The sequence below is a fragment of the Sinohyriopsis cumingii genome, chromosome 4 (assembly GCF_028554795.1).
Source record: "Sinohyriopsis cumingii isolate HCF-2022 chromosome 4, ASM2855479v2, whole genome shotgun sequence".
NCBI classification, from domain to species: domain Eukaryota; kingdom Metazoa; phylum Mollusca; class Bivalvia; order Unionida; family Unionidae; genus Sinohyriopsis; species Sinohyriopsis cumingii.
In genome coordinates this window covers 17697487-17714265 of record NC_142964.1, presented here as the reverse complement: position 1 = coordinate 17714265, position 16779 = coordinate 17697487, and the positions used below count along the sequence as shown (strand labels likewise).

Genomic DNA, 16779 nt, shown 5'->3' with positions numbered 1-16779 from the left:
ATTTATCACTTTCATCCATTGTTTCCTTTTATTTTCGCTCATTTGGAATGAAATGAAAATGGATCTGCCGAAGTTAAAACTGGTAAAGGAAGAGAACTATTGGCTTTATATCTTGTTTTATTCACGTGTGCATTAATGAAACCAAAAATGCAAATACAAAAGACATAATTTAACTCAGAATAAAATATAACTGTAATTGAAGTAAATATAAAAATATACTTGTCGAGAATTTGTCATCAAATTTCTTACTGTGTTCAAATGAAGATAACACAGGTAAAACTATCAGTGATGATGTCATCACATCTGTCTTTTATGTCTGCCACATCAAGAACAATATCACAACTTGAAAAGGGTCATTCATTGTATAAAGAATCTGATGATGATTACCATGCAACAGGTCTTTCAACCATTTAATTCTAGTGGCAGCTTGAAATAATCAATTTTTAAATCCATTCATGAAAGCAAGATTTTTAGTAAATTATGTTTCACTGAGAATAATTACATAATCATATAAACATTAAAAAATGTACTGTCATCCTCCCAAAATCCAGCAAACCCCAAAGATGAAAATTTTGTCTTTTATATCTATGCATCATGTATACAAAGGGAAGAAACTCTTACCCACTACATGTCCTTGGCCACCATTAGGTTGTACCAGTTTTAAGTTGAGCAATACATCCATTAATGAGGATGTCGGGAGGGATTAACTGTAATATGATTGCATAAGTATTCTTGGAGAAACAATTTAGTGCAAAGAATTTGTTTTCCTCCTTTAAATGCATTCACCCATCACATTATTATTAGGAGAATAGGTAAAATGAGGAAGGTAAAGCTGAGCATAGTATTTTGGTGACTTGTCACAGGAAGAATGACTGGATTGCAAAACCAGTGAAAGTACTAAAGTACTGCCCAAGAGGAGGCTGTGCTGATGTCACTTGATCTGCCAGATTCAAATCTTGTCTCTGCAAAGATTATTCCCAGTAGTAAAAACTCAAAAAGGTTGACTGTGCATGCTAGCCAACAGCTTCTATTATGTCTTGCATCAAACACTTCAAATGTCTTGAAGGCATAGACAGGGTCTGAAATGATCCCTTCTCTCACTATATATATAGTCTGATTTTGTCAATCGAACTCCAGAATCATCTGATCTAATATGGCGATAGTTAGAGTCATTTGAAAGGACCTGTAACTTACCCACCCTGCATGCCAAAGCTAAGGCTATCAGAAAGTACATCTGTACAATAGTATTTTCAGTGAGGTTCTGGCTAATGGCTAGAATTTATCTAAACTAAGCCTTTAAAAAATGTATAGGAGATTCAATTATGGAAACAAGGTGAGGGACTTTATTCAAGTCAAAATTGGCTAGTAGTTCTGATAGATCATTATCATCACCAATGTTCCCTTGCCATAATGGCTTAAAGTGTTGGAAATCAGAGATTGGTACCTTTCAACAGTTACTGAGTTAAAAAATTTCTCTTTGAACAGCCAGCAAAAGAAACAATAAGCCCAGCGAATTGAGACACCCAATGGGTAAATGTTGAATTTGCACCAGTCACTGAACACATGCCACTCTTTCTCATAAATCTTCAAAGTTGAGGGTTTCCTAGTTCACAAGATTTTCTCTACAATCTAAGTTGAAACTCCCTATTTTGCAGAGCTCTGCCAACTAAGCCAGTCCATAAGGGAAGAAATACCTGTGATCATGGCTGTTTGAACAGGTCTGAGAAGTTCTGCTTCAATGTGATTTTTCTGGCCATGTCTATCACTAGAATGAGTATTATACTGACCCACAACCTTTTTCACCTGAAAAGGGCTATTAGAATCAATATGCAGTTCTGACCACTCAATTTCTCTATTACTGTTGGTCCTACAATCATTGGGGAGGGAGGTAAAGAGAATGGCCCATAACACATCCCAACTTATTGATAGTACATAGACTGCCCAGGCTTCTGGGTTCAGGACCATGAAGACAAAGCTGGACAGTTTGTGGTTACAGCTTTTTGCAAACACTGGATGCCCTCAAAGTATGCAAATTTCATGAAAGATAAATGGATGAACTGACCATTCTATATGAAGGACTGAGTCAAAAAGAGCATTGAACCTGTTGGGAATATGTCCAATTTGTAGTTATATTCAGCTGGGTGCAGCAGGATTGAAATTCTAAATCAGACAACAAAGGTTGGGTGACTTGGTCCCCCATTTAAGGTTGACCACGAGTACTGATTTGTCAACTTTAGAGTAGGTCCTTCCAGACATGAAAACCCTTGATTATAGCCTTCTTTTCTAGGGATCCCTGCTATAGACCAATGTTTTTGTATGCTACAGACACTGGAATAATTGTTGTTGTCTGATTGAGTTGACCAGAAAAGGGGCTAGCAATGCCATTTACATGGGGTGAATTAAAAGGGGTCTGGGCAGAATCAGATCTGGAACTTTCTTGCTTTAATGTGCTTCATGTTGAAAGCTGACTCTGCGACTTTGTTAATCGATAACATTAGAGAGAAATATTATTTGATAAACTCGATGTTCCTGAGGAAGTTTTATATGCCTGCCTTAATGTATCACAGTATCATTCCAGGAGATAAGCTGTAAATAAAAATTCTGGTTGAAAAATCTGAGCAAGTTTTGTCAATATGGAAAGATGGCTGGATGGTTGGCGCAACTTCTGGCTGGACAGTCAGTTCAGTTGCTAGTAGGCTGACATTCCTGGCTGTTGCTTGGGCAGTTTATTGACTGCTCAGTTTCACAATCATCCATGCAGAAAGTGCAACAAAATGGATGGATCTGTTAGTCTGATACATGCGTGGTTCCACATCCAACAGCACTACCGACTCATATGAAGAACAATTCACTACTGCGATGGCTCTCTGGTCATGAGACAGGTAGGACTGACTGGCTAGCTAGAGAAGATAGTTGGCAGCCTGAACAGCATTGTATGACATGAAGGAATGGTGAAATGGTTCATCAAGATCTGATGAAAACACAGTGTGCCTAGACTTATAGGCCCAAAGAACAAGCTTCAGACATGCAGGGGAAAGTTACTCTCACTGGGCAGAACACAGCTTAGGATCAATTGATGTGTGAACCTTTCATATGGTTAGGAAGAAAAATACTTAAATCTTCAACTGCTCCGGTGGCCTAGTCGTTAGAGCGTCCACCTCAGATGCGGGAGGTCGTGGGTTCAATCCCCGGCTGAGTCATATCAAAGACTTACAAAAATGGTACAAACAGCTGCCTTGCTTGGCACTCAGCATTAAGATGTTAATGTTGGGACTGGTTGGCCTGGTGTCAGGATAATGTCACTGGGTGGGACACATCATGCTACATGTCCGCGGCATGATACCCCAGTGCTAGACATCACTATAAACTGCCACAACGTAGACATCGTAGTGATATGACTGAAAAACTGTTAAAGCTACATTCAAAATCCAAATCACAAACACACACACACACTTAAATCTTCTTGCCTACAAGATTTCAATGGTGAATCCATTGAAGCTAATAGGTTGTGTTGATTGTTTTAAATAGGTCATGTGGTCATTTGACAAGATGGCTGCTAAGGCTTAACCAGCTTGAAGCAGCTGTTCCGTTTTTATCTGCCATTTTCATGATATTTGTACTTGTTGCCCGTCTTCATCTACGTTATTGTGTTCATTATGTATTGGCTGTTCAATTCGTATGTGTTTCTTCATCTCCTTGTTTTGGAAATGAGAACAATTAGACTTTTTCTCAGCTGTCTTGCTCCACTGTTTTTGAACAAACCGCCATCACGTGATACTCGCCAGTCAACCCGTTTATGCTATGATGGACCCTCATTAATTGCTTTAAATGATCACTCCTTGGCTCTCCACACTACATTGTGCTCTAGGCTAAACGAACTGGGACTACATTCATCATTACCAAAATGTAAACAGAAGCGAAAGCTGGCCGGCATAGAACAGGAAGAATTCCAGTTATCTCCCTTATTTTGGCTCAATTTTTAAAAAAATTTGACTGTTAATTTAGATAACCAAATTCAAATCCCTATTAATTTGTCAACTATCCAAGAGATACCTCTGCATATTGCTTATTCAATGCCCAGTCAGAAGGACCACTGGAAAAGTGCACAGAAATAGTTAATTTTATCAACGACCAGAATATTGACGTCTTTTTCCTGACAGAAACATGGCTAAAAACATCAAGCGATGAGCCCAAGTGTGCGGATCTAACACCCACTGGTTACTCCATCAAGTTGTTCCCCCGTAACTCTCGTGGAGGTGGAATTGCTGTCATCACAAAGAACTCCATGATCAAACATCTTAACCACACCACAACATTCAATTTCGACCACACATCGTTTGAACTAGTCCAAACCACACTCACACTGGAGCAAAGGTCTGTCCATTTTTTCTGCCAATACCACCCTCCTCCTAGTAGAAAAAACAAGCTGGCTGAAACTCTCTTTTTGGAGCAGTTTCCGAATCTTCTGGAATATGGAAATTCGATAGGTGGCAACCTGATTATTCTTGGAGATTTCAACTTTCACTTTGACTGTCCCGGAAACCCAAACACATCAAAACTCATAGATTTCATTAATGTTCTCAACCTCAAACAGTCAGTTAACCAACCCACCCATAAACATGGTCACATTTTAGACTGGATTCTTTATAGACCTGATGATAACATTCTACGGTCCTCCCTGGTATCCCATGACCTTGCATCAGATCACCTCTGCATTATATGCCATCTTGACGTATCAGTCCCTAATCCTCCACCTTTATCTGCTACTAAGAGAAACCTCCATATGATAAATAGAACCAAACTAATGCATGACATCCAAGCAAACCTAACAACTTGCTTACCTCCTACAGCAGAACAACTTGATAACTGCCTGTGTTCATTGCTCGACAAACATGCCCCAGCTACCAAGTGCAGAGTATCAATTCAAAAGTGTTCTCCATGGTATAGCAGTGTTAGGGACCAGCTTCGCACTGCTAAAAGAGACCGCTGTAAAGCTGAGAGGCTTTGGCTTTTCACCACACTCACTATTCATAAGCAAATGTATGATGCTGCTAAGAAGAATGTCACAAATATAGCCCATGCAGCGAAATCAGCCCACTATACTACTAAGATCATGGAAAGTTCAAGCTGCAAAAAGCTCTTCGAGATTACCAACAAGCTAATGTTAAGAAACAAATCTACAGCACTTCCAACTACCTTCTCTCCAGTTGACCTGCTGGACATGTTTGCAAATTTCTTCCGTGACAAAGTATAAACCATTAGAGATAAGCTTGACACCACAATTTCAATTGACTCATCGTCACCATACAGTTGGGATACAGAATTTGAGCGGCAAACCATTAGCAGCATTTCAACCTCTCTCTATGGATTTCTTACGTACAATCTTGATGAAGAGTGCACCAAAGTCATTTGAACTTGATCCAATTCCAACATCACTGCTGCTTGAGTGCTTTGATCCAGTATTGCCTTCACTAACTGATGTTATTAATACCTCTCTCTCATCAAGGTAATTCCCATCATTTTTCAAAACTGCCATTGTAAAGCCTCTGCTGAAGAAACCAACACTAGACCATAACGATTTAAAGAACTATCGCCCAGTTTCTAATCTGCCATTCATATCGAAAATCTTAGAAAAGGTTGTTCTATCCCAGCTTGTTACTCATCTGAATTCAAACAGTCTTTTTAGCAATGTACAATCTGCATATCGCCCTTGCCACAGTACTGAAACTACTCTTCTAAAAGTAGTTAATGACATATTCTCTGCGTTGGATAGCGGAAAGATTACAGTCCTCACCCTCCTTGATTTGTCTGCAGTATTTGACACAATAAACCATGATATATTACTTCACCGTCTCCAGCATGTATTTGGCATTCATGATACAGTCTTACTGTGGTTGAAGTCCTACTTGGTCAACAGGACACAGATTGTACTGCAAATGGAATACACTCCAGCCCAGTTGATCTATGTTGTGGTGTTCCACAGGGGTCTGTTCTTGGACCTGTTCTCTTCATTGTATACACCCAGTCGCTCTCAAGTGTCATAGATTATCATCCAGTGTCTCACCAACTGTACACTGATGACACCCAAATATACAAGTCTAGCCACCCAACTGAAGTCAATGCTACCATCCAAGGTGTAGAGAGGTGCATTTCGGATGTGAAATCATGGATGACATGTAACAAGCTGCAGATGAATGATGATAAAGCTGAGGCCATTCTGATCACAACACAAAGACTTTCTCATTCACATCCTTTACCTCAAACAATAAATATCAGCAACACCAACATTAAATTCACACAGTCAGTATGAAACCTAGGTGTTACTCTGGACAGTACTCTCACATTGCATCAACATGTCATGAACATATGCATGGCTGCATATCTTGAGCTGAGACCCATTAGCTCAGTTCACAAATATCTTTCAGCTGATGCCACTAAAACACTTGTGTGTTCATTAGTACTTTCAAGACTGGACTATTGTAACTCAATTCTGTCTGGTTCATCTCAATATCTGCTCCAGAAACTTCAAAAAGTTCAAAACACAGCTGCTCGGATCATACTTAGAGTACCATGATCAGGGCACACCTCCCTGCTGCTCTATAGCCTACACTGGCTATCCATTCGATCCAGAATCAAACACAAAATTTGTTCTCTGTGCTACGTTTCACTGATGGACTCTAGTCCAACATACCTATCCGACCTCACCCATGTGTACACACCAGCAAGATACTTACGCTCCTCTTCTGACAATCATATACTCATAATTCCCACTATGAAAACAAAGTCATATGGACAGCGTTCTTTTGCATACCAAGGCCCAGCAACGTGGAATGAATTGCCCACTGATCTTAGACATAAAGACACAATAATCCCATTCAAGAGTGCTCTCAAAACTCACTTATTTCGACTGCAAGAACAAACTTAAAGACCTAATAATGTTTCCTACCTTAAATATTCTCAGCAGGTCACTCAGATCTTTTGAGACCTCATTGTACTCTGAGTATATAACCCTTTTCAGCCATGAAGCAAGGGTTTTATTGGTGATATCTTGTTTCCAGACTTTCACCAGAAGGAAGAGTTGCTTGCACATGCCACAACTTATCTCTGTACAGTTCAAGTAGTGCTTGAATATTCAAACGGAATCTTGCATAGTTGCTGCTCTTGACCAGTCTTTGGAAGACAGCAATGCTCTTGACCTGTCTACAAAAGACAGCAATACTCTTGACCTGTCTATGGAACTATAGAAGACAGCAATGAATGACAACTGTGGTTACTGTCCAGCCTTTGATCGCAATTGGGGCCAAATGTTTCTCCTCAAAGAGCCAGAGAAAAAGTTGGCCAGTTGAGGGACTGAGGTACTCAGGAGGACGATGTTATTGGTATGGTAACAGTCCCTGAAAACGGTTCACTTTCTCCTATAAACCTACAGAGTGGAGGGCCTTCTTGCTCGAGATTCTCTCCACAATCAAAGGTTTAAATTGTTTGTCTTGTAATGCTGCCCTGGTTAGATCCCAACCATGGTTAAGATGTTCTGGTCAGGGACAGAACACCCATGAAGATGGTCCGGTCAGATATAGAATACCTGTGGCTGGAATCTTCCCGAGTAGATATATCACTATATCGAGTAGATTGGTAACCCAGGACTTGTCCCATCTGACAGGGGCTATCAGAACCATCTTGCATGTCTGACCCCATAAAATCTGGATTAGTTTTGGTAACAGGACATTAGGAGGGTAGGCAAATGCCCACAATCCTATCCAAATGACTGACAGTGGATCCACGGCCCAAGTTTCTGGGTCTGGGACTCGAGAGACAATGGTGGGTAACTCATGTTCCCACCTTGTTGCAAAAAGGTTGATCACTGGACACTCCCAAAGTGCATAGATGCAAGTGAAGACCTACTGATGTAGAGAACATTCCATGTGAAGGACTTGACTTCTCGTGGATAGAGTAATGGCCAAGACATTGAGTCTGCTGGGAATGTATATGACTTCTAGATATGGGGATTGTCACACCAATGTAGAGGCTGCTAAATTGGAACACACAGTTCAGGTGATTTGGTGTCCCAGTCTTTGAGGATATGTTACTACCACAGAAAAGGAGTGCCCTTGAGCTAGCAATGTCATTTGTATGGGGTGCATAAAAAGATGGCCGAGTGGGATCAACTTTGCTGCTGCATTGAATAATCCGAGGAGTTTCAAGAACTCTCTTACTGAAATCCATGTTCTGTTGGAAATGGACTTGACGAGTTTGACAATCTGATTACACGAACATGAGGAAGCCGGACTAAATTCACAGACCCATCAACCCTAACAAGACCATCTCAGTAAGGCAGACAATCTTTTTTGCATAAGTTGGGCCAGTTTTCAGTAAGGTGTAACAAATATAATGTACTGCTATTGTCAAGCTGGTAAACATGCATTTAAAAGTCCAGAAGTGTGATTCAAGACTGATGGACCAACAATAAACATTGTGTTCGACTCAAAAGTTTGTAAAGTTTGCTTTAATCTTAACTACATATAGCAGAATTTCACAAACTGCTGTTCTAAACTCTACAGAGCTCAATGGCTTCTTGATATCTCTCAACTTGCCATAATCTTTAAAAAAAACTATGGCAATGGCAATCATTTTTCCTGCCCTGTGACATACTCAAATCAACATGATGTCCACTAAACATAATTGTTGCCCTTTAGGCTTTTCCCCAAAAGAATATAAACATTCAATTTTATTCTTGTGTGCTATTAAAAAACTTTTTAAGATGTTTACTGTCCCTTTTGTCCTGACCACTCACTTGTTGGATGCCATTTTTTTAAAAAGACAACAGCTAGATCCTGCAGACATTTTGCATCACAAAATATGTGCAGTTAAAGCATTCGAGGTACTCTGGTACAGTTAGACAGGTTCAATGACCAATTCTACTGAATCTAATATGAAAGCCAGATTCAAATCAAACACGTACAAACCAGTATCCAGATTTTACCACAATCATATTTCCGTAATTTGTGCTTTTATTCCATAAGTTCATATTTGATGGGTAATTTCCACAAGACTTACAGCAAAATTGTAAAGGTCAACAAGTCTGGACTGAGGTGGATCAATGACTCCATACCCAGACGAACACAAATCTGGGATGGACAGAGGTCAGACTTTTCCCAGTTCACTAGAAAGCCTAGATGATCTAAAAACGAGAGATCATTCCTGCCCTGGAGTAGGATAGAACTCACCATGTGTTTCTGCAAGATGTTGTCCAGGTATGCTGCTATCACTATAGATGAACCAAGTCGCAGAACAGATCAATTCCCGATGTAGGGTAGACAGGGTTGTGAAAATATGTATTAATCAGATCAAGACCGATGGCATACTTGACCCCTCAGATGGAGAGATAGATTCATCTTGCTGTCTTCAATCTTGAATTTTGGAGGTGCACTGAATTATTTGAGGCAACTCAAGTTGATGATTGCACTCAACTTGCTGTTCACTTTCTGAATAAGAAACAGCTGTGAGTAAAACACCAGAGATTATGGTCTTTATACAATACCCACTGCCTGTTTTTTTTTTTTTATGAGTGACCATATCTCCTGTTGTTGAAAGACATCCTTCTTCTGATCTGATTGTATATTTTAAAGAGGGGAGAGGAGGAAAAGGGTGGGAGCTGGATAACTGAAACCCAAAGCACCACCCAAATGGCATGGATTACCCAATACTTCTGAGGAAATGGGGAAATTCAGTGAGTCCGAAATCGTTGGAGTCAGCCATCCACAGACATACTGTATGCAGACAGTAGGTAGGGTAGGTCATTATTTACAGTTAGGAGGCTTGATGGTGGAGAAATTTACATTTTTACCACCTCTGTGCGATTGCCTCCTAGGTTGGTTTGACTGTTGTCTCCTGGTGTTGGGCTGGGATCAATACTGGTGCATATCTCACTGAAATGATCTCTCATCCTGATGGCTGCTTAATGTCCCTTTGCACTGGTAGGGGCCTGTATGGGTTGAGCCACAAGTTGGAAGGGCCTGTGTGGGTTGAACCACAAGTTGGAGGGGCAGCTCCTGTGCTGCTTGCCTCTGAACTTCTTCAATTCTTCCTCCAAAAGGCCATAGTGACCCAAACAGGGCAGAAATTGTAAAAATAATTTATACAACCTGCAGCAGAATGATCATTCCACACAATAAATCCAAAAGGAACGTTGGATTGTTTGACTTAAACACACAAATGGCTTGGAATGTCAGAGGTAAACTTTATGATTTTATCAGTAATGCAGTGAAGCCAAGGTGGCAGGGCAGAGATTCGTAAATTGGCCCCTGGCAAATTTCTTAGCTAAAGGCTATGGTACGACTTTTTGAGCTATTATTGTGTAATAATTAATGACATGGATATATTTGTGAATTTGGTCTTTGCAGATTGTTATTCTTGAAACTGATGTGAGGCGTGCACACCTCATGTAGTCACTGCAGAGTATGTAGCCAATGACATACCAACAGTGTTAGGAAGCATAGCTAGCCACTTATAGCAGTAGACATGTTGGTTCAAGGAAAGTAGATTATCTCAAAAACTGCATGGATGAAAAGCATGAAGCTATTAAGTATATAATATTTTACAATGTTATCTCTAGGGAAATGGCCTTTGGACAAGAAAAATGCATGTAAAGATTTGGGGGTGGGGTGCATTAACTTTTTTCTATAAATTTCCAATGACTTGTCAGGTGAAGTGAATGATATTCTTACGTTTTGTTTTATTATACCGATCCAAAATATGGACCTTTCTGACCTCATGATTTTATTTTTTATGAATGTTTATATTAAGCAGGTGTATGCAACATTAAATTTGTGAAAAAAAACTGTCCCTTGCACCCTAAAAACTGGTGACACTTGGCAATGGCAAGGGAAGGTAATGGGCAAGAGTTTATTGCACTTTGTCTCTATGAGATAGAAAGAAAAAGACATTTTTCATCTTCTAGTAGGGCTGGATTTGCGAGGCAGCAGGCTAATATTCCTAATGTAATGTGATTGAGGAATGTATCTGAAGGAGAAATATATATTAAGTGAGTATTAATAACAACCAATAAATATGTACCAATGATACCATGTTGAAAAAAAAGGTCAGAATAAACACTATAAGAGTCACACAAATATTAATCAAAGTAAAAGATAATGTTTCCTCCATGTTGTAAAAACCTACTATTCTCAAATGAACTGACTTTCTGGATAGATGACTTTCAATCCCAAAGATATTCCCAGGATTTTGGGTGGTCTTCAGAGCTAAGTTAACAGGGATTGTTTAAAACTGGTTCCACCTAGTGGTAGTAAAGGGTAGGTAATGGGTAAGAGTTACTTTCCATTGTCTATATGGCATATAGAAGAAAGGAACAAACTGTCTCTTCAGAAAGGCTGGATTTGGGAGGTAGCCAAGTTTATATTTTCCTAACATTAATGTCATTGGGTAATGTATTTAAAGTAATGCATTAGCATTTCATTCCATTCTCATGATCATCAACTGATCTGCATTTCCACATTTTAGCTATGTTTTTAAAAATGCATTTTTCATTTCTTTTACATTCCTTGAACATTTCATATTTCATTCATTCTGTATTCAATTTACATTTACTTTTAGTGCCACTGCTAAAATTACTGGTTCTGTCTCTCCTTACAACAAACAGAAGTTCTACAATGAAGATATTAGCTTACTTTCCAATAAACAAATTTTGTAGAATCTTACTTCCTTCAAACTGGTGTACTCCTCCTGTGGCATGATGACTTCATGACAGTACCGAGCCCTCATTCGTATTGAGCCAATGTCCCCACGAATTGCAGCGCTGGGAAGCAGCATGTGCCACTTGTCCATATTCTCCCCATCTCCCAAATCTTTTAACTTTATCATAACCTGAGCTGCAACACGAGGTATACAGTGTGTTCATGGTATCACCATTTGAGTTGCGACATGGTATATTGTGCATTCACAATATCAATGTACAGGGAATATATGTAAACAGTGCGATATTACTGACCTTGAGGATACTGAAGTAGAATATACTCTAAATGGTCTTACAAGTTATGTCTCTAAGTCAAATAAATGGCATGTTTTTGGGAAGGCTGAAAGCTGGTCAACCTATCGTAGTGCATTGTAAGTAAACCCAAAACAGAAACAAAATCAATGTGGATGAATATCACGAATACCCTATACAACTGGTATTGGTCAAAATGTGATTTGTTTTAAAACTAAAACATGCATATCAGTAGCTGTAAACCAACAGATGGAAAACCTTAAACTGAATAGTGTTTTTTGTATAATTATATGTATATTCATTACAGGATACTCTGTAGGGTCATTTTCTTCAAAATTTATTGCAGAATCAAGTTCAAAATACTGCCAAACCTTTCTGAGATCAGATGGCATAAAAAAAATTTGATGACACGAAAACAAAATCAAAATATCATCATAGCTTATGTTTTTTAAAAAAGAAATTTACAAGATGTTTGGATTTTTAACTCTTATCTGCATTAAAGATGAATCTTACCTATTTCTGTGTCTTTTGATCTTTTACTCTGGTTGTAAATTTTGACCGTGAAAGACTGTACATCTCCAGGTATATCACTGAAAATGAAAAACACAATGGAATGTGAGCCGACCTTTCATTTTTTGACAAAAAAAATTATGATTTTGATATCTCTCCTTTGCTAAAGTTAATATCCATCCTCTTATTTCAAGTCGTCTGGTTATGTTGCAATGATCTAAATATTTTTTTGATGTTTGGTTAGACGAGTTTTGCAATGTGTCTAGAAAACCACAAGAAAATAAAAGCATCACAAGGGCAAAAAAAAGAGATCATGTTACTTTGTCAAGTATGAATCTAAGAAGAATTTAAATGCTCTAAGGAAGAGGCACAATAAAGTAACAGTTGCCAACTTATGGTATTTATATGACCATTTTAAGTTATTAATGTGACCATTTTAAGGTATTAATGTGATGATTTTAAGGTATAAATGTGAACATTATTTTACAGGTATTGATGGGATAACTTTAAAGTATTAATTTTATGAAATCAATGTGACCATTTTAAGGTACTAACATGACAGAATCATAACTGTCATGAAGTCAGTGTTTACAAATCTGAATGTTAAATGATACAGTATTAAAATCAGATGCTCTTTCCTTAAATAGTGTGTGTCTGTGTGTGTGTATATATATATATATAGAGAGAGAGAGAGACAGACAGACAGACAGACAGACAGACGGACAGACAGAGACAGAGACAGAGAGAGTGTTAATTCAGCAACTGATGTCCCCCTGATGTCTGTACAATATGGCTGAAATCCATTAATAATTAAGTTGTCGTGCAAAAATGAAAAATGATATTTCTGACAATACGGGCTTAAGCTCTATCAAGCAATACATAACAATGACGGCCCAAATCTCACAAAGTCAACCAAATTATGATGAAATCCAATAACAACTGAGGATGTTATTGAAAAACGAAATAGATGGGTCTGAAAATCAGATTTATAACTGTCCTAAATGATAATGGAGGATGTTGACAAGTGAACTTTGCAAAGATCTCATCAATCTCTAGCTACAGATCACACTGGATTGAAATCCAATAATAATTAAGGGAGTTATTGTGTTGAAATAAAAATGGGAGGGTCCAAAAATCAGTAGAATGACTCAACTAAATGATGTGGAATGCCAACAATTGATTTCTGTCATTATCTCCTCAAGCTGCATGCTAAAATTTAATACCAATTAGGAGATATTGTCTGGAAATGAATATGGATGTATCTGACACTCAGGAGCTGTAACTCAGCTAAACGACAGTTCAGACTGAAGACAATAAAACTAAGTATCATCAATATCAGTGACCTAATTTTGACTTAAGCATGACCTACTTGTCATAATGCATCTTCATACCAAATTATCTGCAGGCATAAGTGTTTGGGAAACTATGCCTAATGCAAATAATAGGTTACAATTAACTAGTTCTCACTAAATTGAGTACTACTCCTCATGATTCATCTTTTTTAAATGACTATGTAAGCAACAGTGTCAATGAAACACAGTTAACCACAAACCCATACCTAATGGAACTTAGCACGCAAGCAAACATCACTGAACCATGAAATACACCTAACAGTGATCTGGTTTTGGCTGATGGCTGTAACAATCATGATGCATCTCTATCCCCTAGTTACTTGACTTCACTAGCAATAGTGTCACAGATACTGATAAAAGACAAGCCATAATCTAGAGAAACAGATTAATGCTAATTTAAACACAAAACAACTGAACCAAGAAACAAAAGTCACAGCACCCTCATTGTCACTAATCGATGTAGTGCTCCTCATTAAATATTTACATCTCAAGTGATGTGACTTGGCAAACAAATGTGTCTGAAAAAAATTCAAACTTAAACAAAAAATTACTGAGCCATGAAGTACAAAGTCTCTGTGAGCTAATTCTTACTGGTGAATAGCATAATCCTCATGGAGCATTCACAAGTCGTGTGCCTACATATAAAAAGAGTGTCTGAGAAAATGGTGAAAAACTGTTTTAGATATTTTTTACAGTTTATTATGTTGTGGTCAGCGTGACACGTAAACATTAAGACTGACATATAGGCTAGGCTTGTAATAACTTGGCAACTCGTAATGGTTAACCTCTCTTTTTGGGAGGGGATAACTGAATTTTAATTGAGTCAATTCGATAATGGTAAGGCAGATACGTTAACAAAAGGTCATGTAGAGAAAATGACAAAGCTAAGACAAACTAGAGCCGAAGCTCAGATTTCTGTTATTCTATCAATTAATTTCATATTTTATTTTATTGTTTGCTTGATTCGGACAATTTCATGGTCGATCATCTCCTAGATAATGATAACCAAACACCATAAGGAGTGGGTATCTCACATCATCAAACCTCAGACAATATATACATATAAAAAAATTGTGTAATTGTTATTTTTAGATGTTTAAACAAAAAAGACATGGAATGTGAAATATAGAAAAAAAGGACCAATATGGAATCTAAGCAAACGAATGAGAATGAAAAGATCATAAAAAGCTAAAATAACGTCTGGCAGTCTGGCTAGCAAACATGCAGTGAGACAGACATACTTATTCTTAAAAGTGCATTTACATACTCAAGCGTGAAGACTTCACTCCAGTATGGATTGGTCATGTCGACGGACTGGGTACGACACACTTTGACTGAATTCAAGGTGAGAACACAGTACGGGTGGGAGAAATACTTTGGTGACAAGTTTCGGGCTTCCAATATTTCAATATTTAAACTTCGTAATTCCTTCAGAACAGATGACCGCTGTTGTATACGTGCATACTGTGTATTTACACAGTGTTGTTTCAGACAGTTTACCCATTTCTGAAAAAGGCAAAGTATTAAGTCAATCAAACTACAAATTTCAGAACCTTGCACAATTACCAAATGTACTTGCTCATAAGTCAAGTCCAACTGAAAACTGCACAGATCCAGATCTGCCATCATATAATGCACTGGCAGTTCTGAGTCTGTGCAGTTTGTTAGGAGTAATCAGCAAAACAATCTACACAGACCCTGATCGGCAGGCGCTTTATGCTGTGGCAGATCAGGATCTTTGTTGTTTGCAGTTTGATTCAACTTATAAGTGAGCATATATGGTATCAGAGACCTAAAAATAAACACTGCCAGGTATTCTATCATCCCACATATATTGGTATGATATTTAAGGAATATTAATAGATCAGCAAAAGAGGTTGTGAGACAAGGAATAAAAAGCATACAAAATGAGAGCCCAAGTGGGCCTGAAACTGCTCACCAGGCTGATACATGCCTAATGGCTGAAGTCAAGATTAGTTTGCAAAGAATCTGGATCGACAGGATGCTTCTATGAGAATATATTCCAAAGTTGTACACTGTACAAGTTATAAAAACAACAGCTTTAGGGGATCTTTAGTTCTTGCATCTTCATTCATATTCCATGGAACATCAGCACCATTTGTCCAATACCACAGGTCTCTGTACCATGATGTTTTCTGTTCAAGTTGGTCATATTATGTCTTAGAAACAGTGGTCATCCTTGACATTATGTTTACATCATAGTATAAACTTAGAAGCCATTCATGACAGTATACTTTCTGTCAAATTTGATCAAATTCTGTTGAGTGGTTTTTGAGAAGACAACATTTTAAGTATTTTGTATTTAGGGTTGTTCCATTAAAACATAAATGGGACCCAGGGAAGGCACTTTTAATGTGAGGTAATCACCCATAGATGCAATTTAGAATTTTTCTCATCATCTTCATACGAACTGTGTAATCAAAGTACCCTGGAATATATTTTTTAAGAACTGCCTTCCCTGGGTACCATGTTTAAATGAACAGCCCTTAAAGTTTCAGTGGCCTAATCTGATTGGCATTATTTGTACAAATCTGAATGCCCCATTTGCAAGAATTGTTTCTGTCAAAGGTTCTGAAAAATGGTGCCCATTTGATAGAGGAGCTTCATTATCTGTACAAATATTAAAGGCCAGAATGATGAGTCAAATTAAATTGTAAAGAAAAGTTCTACTTTCGGTAACAATGGCCATATCTGATTCCAGAATGACATCATTTATAAAATACCTACATGCAATGATGACTTCTGTCAAATTTGGTTGAATTCAGTTCAGGTGTTTCTGAGAAGTTGTTTCAAGGTTTTTCTATTATTAAAAAGCAACTATATTTGGAATCATTTGAATAAATCTTACAGGTTTCTATGCCAGGATGTTTGCTGACAAACCTAGTCAAATCATGT

At 38.1% G+C, this 16779-nt stretch overlaps 1 protein-coding gene across 2 annotated transcripts in view; it reads right to left on the bottom strand.

Annotated features, from left to right (window-relative positions):
* The window catches only part of LOC149800698 (ras GTPase-activating protein 1-like), a 120416-nt gene that overhangs the window by 45014 nt on the left and 58623 nt on the right, over positions 1–16779 (bottom strand). For both annotated transcript variants that reach the window (XM_089954732.1, XM_089954733.1), the window contains 3 exons: positions 15131–15369; positions 12515–12591; positions 11716–11885 (listed from right to left, as the gene is read on the bottom strand). In XM_089954732.1, the coding sequence (XP_089810858.1) occupies positions 11716–11885; positions 12515–12591; positions 15131–15369 (486 nt within the window). The remainder of the gene's footprint in view (positions 1–11715; positions 11886–12514; positions 12592–15130; positions 15370–16779) is intronic.